At 42.8% G+C, this 11,640-nt stretch overlaps 1 protein-coding gene across 1 annotated transcript; it reads left to right on the top strand.

The window, feature by feature from the left end:
• The first annotated feature begins 1 nt into the window (after position 1).
• Positions 2-11,274, top strand: LOC146707078 (uncharacterized). The gene is made up of 6 exons (XM_085458399.1): positions 2-107; positions 5,724-5,790; positions 5,875-5,985; positions 9,632-9,688; positions 10,665-10,814; positions 10,950-11,274. The coding sequence occupies exons 2-6, from the start codon at positions 5,728-5,730 to the stop codon at positions 11,055-11,057; spliced, it is 489 nt and encodes a 162-aa protein (XP_085314525.1). The 5' UTR covers positions 2-107; positions 5,724-5,727; the 3' UTR covers positions 11,058-11,274.
• The last annotated feature ends 366 nt before the right edge of the window (positions 11,275-11,640 follow it).

Below are 11,640 nucleotides of genomic sequence, written 5' to 3'. Positions count from 1 at the left end.
AGCAGAGCGCCTCCTTCGCTTCCTGTTCTGTTTTCCTACATTCCAGACAAGCAGCGATACACAGACCTTTGTGGAATAATCCTAAGACCCTCAGACTGTTACAGGAGGTAAGGTTGGGCTGCTTTTTATTTGTGTTTTCATCTTTGACAGTTGAATAGGATACACAAGCCCATGCGCCTTTCACAGTCCACGTTCTGTTGTTTTGGCACTATTCATGTACATATTAGAAAGAATGTGCACACACACACAGTGAGTGTAGAAAGTGCACTAAATTTTTTATTTTTAGATATTTAAAGAGGGAAAAAAGCATAAAAATGGAAATAGACGCATTCATTTTGTAGTAAATTTTTTTAGTGTTTGATGTGTTTTTATTCATATTTATTATACATGTTGTTGCTGTATAAAGCTCATTTAAAATATATATGTATATGTGTGTGTGTGTGTGTGTGTGTGTGTGTATATGTGTATATATGTGTGTATGTGTGTGTGTGTGTATGTATATATGTGTGTGTGTGTGTGTGTGTGTGTGTGTGTGTGTATGTGTGTGTGTGTATATGTGTATATATGTGTGTATGTGTGTGTGTGTGTATGTATATATGTGTGTGTGTGTGTGTGTGTGTGTGTGTGTGTGTGTGCATGTGTGTGTGTGTGTGTAGTTGTAGTCTGCAGTAGTTGCATCACAAGAAAAGATTTTTTTGTTTTTTTGTTTTGTTTTTGTAAATGGATTTCCATTTTTATAAAGTAGGATAAGGACCTGCTTTGTCTGGTTGTGTAGAAGTGTATGGTAGAAGTTAGTAAGTAAAAAAATGAAAAAGTTTACATTTATTTCTATAGCAAGTTTAAGGATTTAAAAAATAAAAGTAAAATAAAACAGTCACAAAGTGGTTTACAGAGGAAAAGCAGCTTGTGTAAAGTTAACCATGACACACATGTGCCCAGGCACTGAGACAGTGTTTAAACCTGTTTAAGGTGTGAGGAGTGGGTGGCTTGTAGGTCACACTAATAAGTGAGAATGTAGTAATGCCTTATAGCTCCACAAAACAAACAGCCCAGGAAAATGACTTGAAATGGCTTCATGCAGCTTTTTACCCGAAACAACAGTTTTCCCTGTCTGTACTGTGCTGTGGTTATATACTCTGGAGCACCTCTATGGCTCCAGTTTACAACTGTGAAATGTGGATCAGCCGTTCACTCCTGTACAGGAAGTGTGGACCGACTGTCCATTTGAAGGGTTTGAGTTTCTGATTCCAAAGGGTGTTCCCCAACAGCAAGTGCAGAAACTGGGGAGTAGATCCATCTAGATCACAGGTGTCTAACTCCAGGCCTCGAGGGCCGGTGTCCTGCAGGTTTTAGATGTGTCCTTGGTAATTTGGTCATTTAAATGTTCCTCCTCAAAATGTCTCGAAGTTCTCCAGAGGCCTGGTAATGAACTAATCATGTGATTCAGGTGTGCTGACCCAGGGTGAGATCTAAAACCAGCAGGACACCGGCCCTCGAGGCCTGGAGTTTGACACCCCTGATCTAGATGATGAAAATCTAGTCAAGTGCAAGTAGCCCTCCTGATTATAGAGCCTAAAAAGGCTAGGTTAAAGATTTACAAATGTCCACAAATTTAGACTTTAAAGTGCAAAATATTGTATTTAAGCAAATGATAGGAATCATGTAATTAAATCACCTGATTGTATTCGAACTTAACTGCTCTACTTTATCCTAATGCTGATTTCTGAAACTGTTCTTGAGCTGAATGAAACAGAAGAGGAAGCATGCCCTGATGAAATCCTTTCCTGCCATGCCCGAAAGTCCAAATGGGGAAGCAGTGACTCATTACCAACTTCTCAGTTCCTTTCATACTTTAATTCAACATGACAAAAAATAAGTAGAGAATAAGCCAGAAATTAAACTAATGTTGGGTCGTTGTTAATGCTGCTCACTGAGTCCAGTCTTCTTCTGGTGTGACAATCTGCTCAGCAGGAAAGTAGAAGAAGAACCCGACCCTCCCTAAACAGCTCATGTAACCACATGCATCGTCTATTCACAGACACACACACACACACACACACACACACACACACACACACACACACACACACAGACACACACACACACAGACAGACACACACACACAGACACACACAGACACACACACACACACACAGACACAGACAGACACACACACACACACACACACACACACACACACAGACACACACACACACACACACACAGACACACACACACAGACACACACACACAGACACACACACACACACACTTGTACATTCAGCAGTTTCTCACAGTAGATCTCGACACTTCCTTCTCTTCAGCTCAACAAACAGCTCATGTAACCACATGCATCGTCTATTCACAGACACACACACACACACAGACACACACACACACACACACACACACACACACACAGACAGACACACACACACACACACAGACACACACACACAGACACACACAGACACACACACACACACACAGACACAGACAGACACACACACACACACACACACACACACACAGACACACACACACACACACACAGACACACACACACAGACACACACACACAGACACACACACACACACACTTGTACATTCAGCAGTTTCTCACAGTAGATCTCGACACTTCCTTCTCTTCAGCTCAACAAACAGCTCATGTAACCACATGCATCGTCTATTCACAGACACACACACACACACAGACACACACACACACACACACACACACAGACACACAGACACACAGACACACACACAGACACAGACACAGACACACACACACACACACACAGACACACACACACACAGACACACACACACAGACACACACACACACAGACACACACAGACACACACACACACAGACACACACAGACACACACACACACAGACACACACAGACACACACACACACACACACACACACACACACACACACACACACACACACAGACACACACTTGTACATTCAGCAGTTTCTCACAGTATATCTCGACACTTCCTTCTCTCCAGCTCAACAAACAGCTCATATCTTTGTACTTCATACTCATTCGTTACAGAGCAGTGTTTGACACCAACACCACAGACTGTGACAGTGTGGAATCCCCACAGAAGAAGAAGATTCTTGGAAAGGGTCCAAATCAAGATTCAGTCAATGGCAGCAAATACGACGAGATGGCAGCTCCATCAGTGCTGTCATAGATTTGATGTTACACACACGTTTCATCAAATCAGTTCTTGTTTCCAATGACCAACCGGGGGCGCACTCCTCTGGCTGGTATAAAGATCTGGTTGTATAGAAGTGTATGGTAAAATGTTTGTAAATGAAAACGTTTACATTTATTTATATAGCGAGTTTAAGGATTTAAAAAATAAAAGTAAAATAAAACAGTCACAAAGTGGTTTACAGAGGAAAAGCAGCTTGTGTAAAGTTAACCATGACACACATGTGCCCAGGCACTGAGACAGTGTTTAAACCTGTTTAAGATGTGAGGAGTGGGTGGCTTGCTGCTCCACAGTTTTGGAGCTTTAGTAGATTAAAGTATATGATATCTAAAGATGGACACTCACATCCAATCTGGTCTGAAGGATGAACATCGTGAGGTTCCACAGTCAAAGTCTACAAAACTCACATAGACCAAGAACACCAAGAACACTAAACTTTAAGCAGTATGCTTGACAGAGCTTTGTATGTGTTCTGTCTGTAGCTGCCCATCTTCACTATGTTTTCCACTTGTCTGTACCCTATCTCCATCGTCTGAACTGTAATGCACACTGTCAGTCACTGGACACCACATATACATGAATAACAGAGAACAAAGAACCATCCAATACACTTTTTATCACATTAAATGCTTACATTAGAACACCCTTTCACACACTCTTTATCCCACAACATTCAGAACTTGTTCCAAATGTCACCAAATCATCATGTTCAGCACGACGGCAGTAAGGACTAATGTGAAATATCAGAGCATCACAGTCGCAGGTGTCAGAGTGTGGAACGACTGTGTAGATGAAGTGAAAAGAACATCAATACACATCTGTTTAAAAACATTGCATCCATACGGGAAATGCTGTTCTCAGTGATCGAGGTGTCTCACTGTATTTTAAGATCGAGGTCCAACATCTCTAAAGTTAGAAATATCCTGTCTCAGAGTGACGCTGAAAAACTAGTTCATGCATTTATTACTTCCAGGCTGGACGACTGTAATTCATTATTATCAGGAAGTCCTAAAAACTCCCTGAAAAGCCTTCAGCTGATCCAAAATGCTGCAGCAAGAGTCCTGACAGGGACTAGAAAGAGAGCAGATTTCTCCTGTTTTGGCTTCCTGTTAAATCCAGGATTCAAAATCCTGCTCCTCACATACAAGGTCTTAAATAATCAGGCCCCATCTTATCTTAATGACCTTGTAGTACCATATCACCCTATTAGAGCACTTCGCTCTTCAATATTAATACTATACAAAGAATAAAACTACTTCTACTAAATGTAAAACTGGAATCCCATTTTCTCAAAGTTCTGCTTCTTTGGGATGCAGAACTGTACTGGGATCCCCACGTTGGTAAGAATACATCACATGAACAAAGGAGTGAATGTTGGCAGCGTAGTGAAGCAGAAAACGTTGTTGTAAGACTATTTTATTAACCTGCCTTTCAATCTGTTTTCCCTCTTCATGCCTTTTCCTCTTTTTCCTTCCCTCTTCTCCTTCTTCTCACCACCATCTGTTTCTTGTCCTGCAGCATTCCTGTTCTTCCCAAGAGGATTCTGACATGTGGTTTTAATGAACTAACACGCAGTTACTTTTATCTTTCCCTATCTCATTGTGTTCTCTGTTCCCCAATGCATGAGAGCCTTTCCAAACAAACAGCACATACACACACATACGTATGTGGGTCTGTGCATAGCCTTTTTCTTTTTTAATCTGCTTTATCGTCCGGTTGGGTATGTTTTTATTTTTTTAGCCGCACTTGGTTTATGTTTTTAGTGGGATTAAGAATAAATCTGACTTTGAGTTCTGACCAGAACAGAGCTGATTTTTTTGTTTGTTTGTTTTTCTGGCAGAAAAGAGAAATCGGGAAGAATAAATCCCAGAACAGCAAAAGTACTCTAACAACTGAACGTTTGGCAACATCATAGCGTGTTCCTATTGTTCTCCATTTGGCCTCCAGATTGTGCCCCATGTCTTGTAGACAGACCCCACTTTGTGATTAGTAGACTTTACAAATTTGGCAATTAGTGACTCATCATAGTTCTGATCTTCATATAAGCATAAGACAGCATGCAGATGTCTCTGTGTAGCATACTGAGTACCAGGTAAGTGTGCAGGTTAAAGACTTTGTCTGCAAATGAAGTGGTCTCCTGTTTACTCCTGTGTATCCGAGGATTTCCTTTTCACAGTGGGAGAGTTTCTTTTTAATGTTTTGTAAAGATTTCAGGTGCATGTGTTTGTAACAGTTCATCATATTTATGTTAACCTGAATCATACTGTTACACTGGTTTTATTGTTTCATATTTGAGAAGCGCTTTACGCTACATCCAGTCATCCACCAATTCTTACACTGGTGTGATGTTTATGTTAGTCTACCAGTAGCACTTAGTGAAGCTCTTAGTCTCATTGTTATTTCTGAACTGTTTGAGAACTGATTCTCACCTGCCTGTGTCCACATTTGTGTGTGTGCAGTTTGATATACTGTTTCCTGTCTTGCAGTGACATGGCTTCTGAGGGAGCAAGGTTACGTCGCCTCTTTGCCTGGTTTGACCCTGAGAGTGTTGCGGTGAGATTTAGACACAACTAAGCTGCTTGGCTGAAGCTCACTTGTAACTTCATATATATTATTCAGTGGTTGTCTTTTGCGCAGGTGCTCACCATCCTGTTGGGGCTGTTCCAGGTGCTGTTCTCTGCCCCGTTTGCTTACATTGACCAAAGTCTTCCAAAACTCTTCATACTGCCACTAGTCTTAGGAATTGTGGTATGTACTTCATGATTCCTCCACCAATTTGCAGCCATAACGTAACATTCACACACATTCACACTCTGATGGACGCTTCAGAGAACAACTTTGGGTTAGCATCTTGCCCAGGATCTTGACACTCAGACTGGAGGAGCCAAGCATTGAACCACCAACCTTCCAATGTGTAGATGTCCTGCTCTAGGGCGTACGTTCAGAACCTGAGAGCAAGGCTACACCCATATGGGAGATTGTCCCGGGAAAATTTGCTTCAGGCCCAGGAACGTCAGCAGAGCTTGCACAACAGAGGGGCTAGGCTCAGACAGTTTTTGATTGTATTGCTTCTTTCTTCTAGCTCAAGGATCCTTGCTAAGTGGCAAGGACCCTTTGTGGTCACATGGCGATTGGGTGATCTTGACTAATAAGTAGTGCGATCGGACAGGGACATGCAGATATACCACTAAGTCGAAGCGTATAGAGAGGCTGGACAACCCTTCTCACTCCCAAAGCGTAACATTTTACGCTAGGTGACAAATCGTCACCATATTACGTTTTCGGCTACCCACCACGTTCCTAAATGACGACCTCGGAAAAAAGAGGACATATGAGAACCGTCTGGACTGAATCTACACATGTTCGCTCTTTTTCTTCAAATCGCTTAGAAACACGCTATTTAACATCATTAAAGTCCTGGATAAGATCAGGAATAAGGTTATGGTCAGGGCTAGGGATAAGGTTAGGTTTAGGGCTGGAATACAGGGCTGGAACGTCTATTACTGCGGGAGCGTCATTGCACTGGATTCCAGCCTTAACCCGCCGCGTACCATAAGAACGCCGAAGGTCTCCTTTCGCGTTCCTCAGGAACGCCGCGGGACGTGACAAAACGTCGACATGTTACGCCTTGGGAGTGAGAACGCTCTGGGCTGGAACAGCTTCTCAGATGAGACTGGTGAAGGAAAGATGAGTCGTCAGAGGTGCCAGATTCGACCATTCCTGTCTTGCTCCATTGTGATGACCATCTCACACAGGCCCACATAGCAGATGTTGCTGTACTGCAACAGCACTTTGCAGATGTGTTCTCCCCCTGCCTGGTTGTACTACACTCATAGAGCACTGTTGAAATGTGCTCTGGCGTGGTGGTGCAGTCACGCACCTATTGGTTACCTGAACATGTAAGACAAATTTATCAGAAGGAGGTGGCGTCTATGCTGGAGGTGGGAGTGATAGAGCCCTGCAGTTCCTGGTGTTGCTCCATAGTACTTGTGGTGAGGAGAAATGGGTCTTTATGGCTCTGTGTGGGATACCACAAGCTGTCAGGTTGATGTTTATTCCAAGCCCCAGTTTGACAAGCTACTGGTCCAGTTAGGCACTGCTTGTTTTTTCACAACGCTGGATTTGACCATGGGCTACTGTGTCCGGGAGTCCCTGAGGCAGGAGGGCTCATAGCCAACCCAAAAAGAAGTGAGCACATTGATGGAGGGCGGCACACTATCTGGGGCATCACCTGGGAGGCAGGCAGGTGCGCCTGCAGACAGACAAAACTACAGCCATCGTCCCAGAACCAAAAAAGAGGTGAAGCAGTTTTTGGGTCTGACTGGCAACTGCTGCTAGTTCATGCTTAGTTTCGTGGTGCAGACCAGCAACCTATCTGATCTCACTCACAAAGATGCCACACACCCAGGTCAGTGGATGTGTAGCCGCTAAGGCTGGTAGGCCTGCTGTTGACTACACCCGTCGCCTCCCCCTCTAACTCTTCTTGCTGTTGGGACTGCAATATAAATATCAGGATAAAACAAGTATGATCAAAACAACATAAACCATAAAATAAACACAAATTTCCACTTTGTGACAGATCCCACACGGCATTTGACCAGTTCCCTGTGGGGAACCCCTACTCCACACCCTTACTTTTCCTTCCCTTTTAACAATAATAATAATAATGGCATTTATATAGCGCTTTTCAGGGCCCTCAAAGCGCTTTACAATACCACTATTCATTCACTCTCACATTCACACACTGGTGGAGGCTACAGGTGTAGCCACAGCTGCCCTGGGGCAGACTGACAGAAGCGAGGCTGCCATATCGCGCCATCGGCCCCTCTGGCCAGTTTTAATCTGTAGATGGATGCCTCGAACAGAAGCCTGGGGGCCGTTTTGGGTCGACAGCCCTGTTGTCTACATTAGCCCAAAACTGTCTGTGAGAGAGGCCAGAGAAGGAGGACTGAGTTCACCTCGACTGAAAAGACACCGCAGTATAAAATCATAATTATTACTGTGGTTGTTGTCATTGTGGCTAATAGGAATAAATGGACTCTCACTTTTGTTGTGGAAGTTTTCCATTCAAATAAAGGCTGCAGACGAGCGGTGAGCGGTAGCTAACGTTCTTTAATCAAAACACAAAGAACAGACAACCAAGCTTGATGAAGTCCCTGCATGACCGCGGGACAGACGGTCAGCAGAGTCTGAGCCCAGCATGGCTCTCAGTTAAATACCTTCTCCAGGAACAAAAGGCAGTACACAGCTGTTTCACACTCCCTTGCTGCCTCCCAGAGTCCTCGAAGACACAAAAGACTCTTCCTGTGGAGTTGTCTGCTTCCCCCAACTTCCTTACTACACCCCCACCATCTGTCTTACTGTATGAGTGTGAGACATGTTAAAATCCAGTGGCACCAAGGTATCATACAATAAAATGATGTGATTAATACATAAGTAAAAGAAATTCCCATACAGCCTCCACACACTGTGTGCATCGGGTCCTTGCCATAATGTAACTGACTTCATTATGGCAAGAATCAGATTGTTGCACTTTTGGGGGAGCATCAGAATCAGAATCAGAATCAAAAAGGGTTTTATTGCCAAATGTTGAGCGGGTTTACAACATTAGGAAATTGCTGCGGTGCTTCAGTGCAAACATACTGTTATAAATACTGTTATAAATTAAGCTTAAATAGACATGAAAATAAAAATGAGAATAAGAATTAAAAGAGATGAGACTGAACATCTTTTAATCTCAAATGATTGATTTAGTCCCTCACATTAGACCAGTTCTGCTACTAACTGGAAAGTAGGTGCTTTGATTTCTCGTGGCTCCAGCCTGCAGACTAAATTGTCTTTTGGCCTGCAGCCTGATGGGAACAAACAGAGTGTACAAAGTGTCCTTTGGAGTGGGTGTATGTTGTATATGAAGCACTTGGGTAGAAAAAAGTACTTGAATGAGGCATGTTGTATAAAGTGCTTTAAGTGATCAAGTGCAGTAGAAAAGAGCTAAAAAGTTGCCCATTGCCTGCATATACACACAGTACGCATGTTGTTTTTGTTCAGGGAAGGCCTTGTGTGAATCCTGTCCTACATGTTGGAGTACATGTAGGACATGGTGCATCATAAGAGTTCATACAGTAAAGGAGGCCACAAACTGTAGAACAACTGGAATCTCTCATCGTTCAAAATGGAAAAGCTTTTGATTTTAAAATATTTTTGTAAGTTGAATTAAACCATGTGCTGTGTGTACCCCCCGCCCCAACAAATGAAAGAATTCCTTAGTTCGAGGATTTTGTTCTACTCTTTCATATTTGACTTGTACACTGTTTGATTTGTGCGCTCCTGCTTGCTATCATTTATCATTGAAGCAACATTAACCTTCCAGTTATATTTCTTGTGTGTCTTGCAGGTTATGGCAGGGGGGTCCTTGACAATGGCCAATGAAAAGAACCCTAGCAGACTACTAGTGAGTTGGCATGAAATGCTAATGTGAAGGTCAGATTGAAAAAAAAGGGAACAAAAAAACCAAACTCAAAAACTAAAATATCACATTAGACGGGTTTTCTAACAGCAAATACACTGCTGTGTGTGTGTGTGTGTGTGTGTGTGTGTGTGAGAGAGAGAATCCTTGGCATAACTGGGATTGAGCACTCTTGTTTTTGCGACGTAGCCTGAAAGACCTCAAAAAGTAACGGCAAGCATCGAACTAAAGAAGCAGCTGAGACAATAGTCATCGATGTCTGTCGGTCCTGAGGTTTTAGATCTCACCCTTGGTCAACACACCTGAATCACATGATTAGTTCATTACCAGGCCTCTGGAGAACTTGAAGACATGTTGAAGAAGTCATTTTGCCATTTAAATCAGCTGTTTTGGATCAAGGACACAAGCTGCAGGACACCGGCCCTCGAGGCCTGGAGTTCCCCACACCTTGTCTAAAAGTGTTACAAAGACATTTGTAATGCTTTGGGACTCCAGTAAACAACAGTGAGAGCAAAATTGCTCCAAGAAGCCAGAACATCATCTACAGACCTGCAGGCCTCACCTGCCTCAGTTATAAGACTGGGCAAAAATGCATGGGCATAGGCTTAGGAGGAACCCAATGCTGACCAAGAAGAACACAAAGGCACTCAGGTTTCCCAAAAACATCCTGATGATGCCCATTCGATGAGGAAAAAGCTAAAGTGTTTTAGTCCTGTTGCATGTGGTGTAAAATCATTACATTTCAAAAACACAGTTTTTAAAGTAATGATACTCAGGTTTGTGTAATCTTAAAATTAGTTTGTTCTGAAACATGTAGAGTAAGTATAAGAAACATGCCAAAAGACTAAGACTGCTATCATGTCTCACAGTGTCCCAATACCTGATTACATTCCTGATAAAATGAGCATTTTTTGTATTACATAATCTCGCATGATTAATAAAATCACTGTCTCCTCTGCAGCTTCAAGGTTGTGTCTGCAGCAATGTGGTTGGTCTGTTGGGGACGTTGCTTGCTTTCGGCCTGTATTACTACACCCTCCACACATCACCCAGAGAAGTCACATGCTCGGATGACTACTACTCGAGGGGTTGCCTCCCACAACTACTGGCAGTCAGTGTCATCAGTTATGTTTTGGTTTTTCCCCTTTCACTTATTTTGACACATTGATCTCTTTTCATTTTCCCCCTTTCTAATCCTAAAAGTCCTGTGGATTGTAGTACAGCCTGTCTCTCTTGTGCTCTGCAGGACTACTCCTGGAGTGTGACGCTGCTGCTGCTGCTCTTTGACACCGGTGCTGTGGTCATGCACTGTCTCCTCTCTATCGCCGCCTTCAAAACACTGAAGACAAACTGAGACACACAAACCAAAACCACTGTAGTAGTCATTCTACTTTGGTGTCCTGAGCTTGATTCCTGGTGTAAGAAAACTTAATGGAATCTGACTTTTCCTTTACTGACAAGTCAGAATATCTACTGATCCCACCCTCTGTACAAACAACTACTTTCACTATATCTTATGTTTTGTAACCACTGTATAACAAAGACCCTCATTAATAAATGTGATTACTGGTTGTCACTGTATTATGTGGTCTTCATAGGTTGACCTCTTTGTGAATGGTAGCTTGGTTGTACTAAAGTTACCATCTAATTTTCTGTTGAGCTCCTGGTGATGGGGAGGCCTAGCATTGCACACACTGTTCCCTTTTCCCAGCTTCCAGTCTGCTTTCAGTAGACAGATGGCCTCACTGTTAGTCTTCAAACTTTTGTTGATAAAACCTTTAGTCAGGGCTGAATCATGTGACCCTAACCCATACATCAGTTATGCTGTTACATATTTTCATTTTCAATATCTTTCCTGACTTATATTAAATAGTTATCACATTTTTTTCTAAACCCCGCGTCTCTGTGGCTTTTAAACCCCAAAACACGCTGCGCCA

This window comes from Copadichromis virginalis, linkage group LG6 (genome assembly GCF_057382275.1).
Source record: "Copadichromis virginalis isolate Kocher_CV1m ecotype Utaka linkage group LG6, C_Virginalis_male_GT1.1, whole genome shotgun sequence".
Taxonomy (NCBI): Eukaryota; Metazoa; Chordata; class Actinopteri; order Cichliformes; family Cichlidae; genus Copadichromis; species Copadichromis virginalis.
This window is presented reverse-complemented; position numbering and strand designations above follow the sequence as displayed.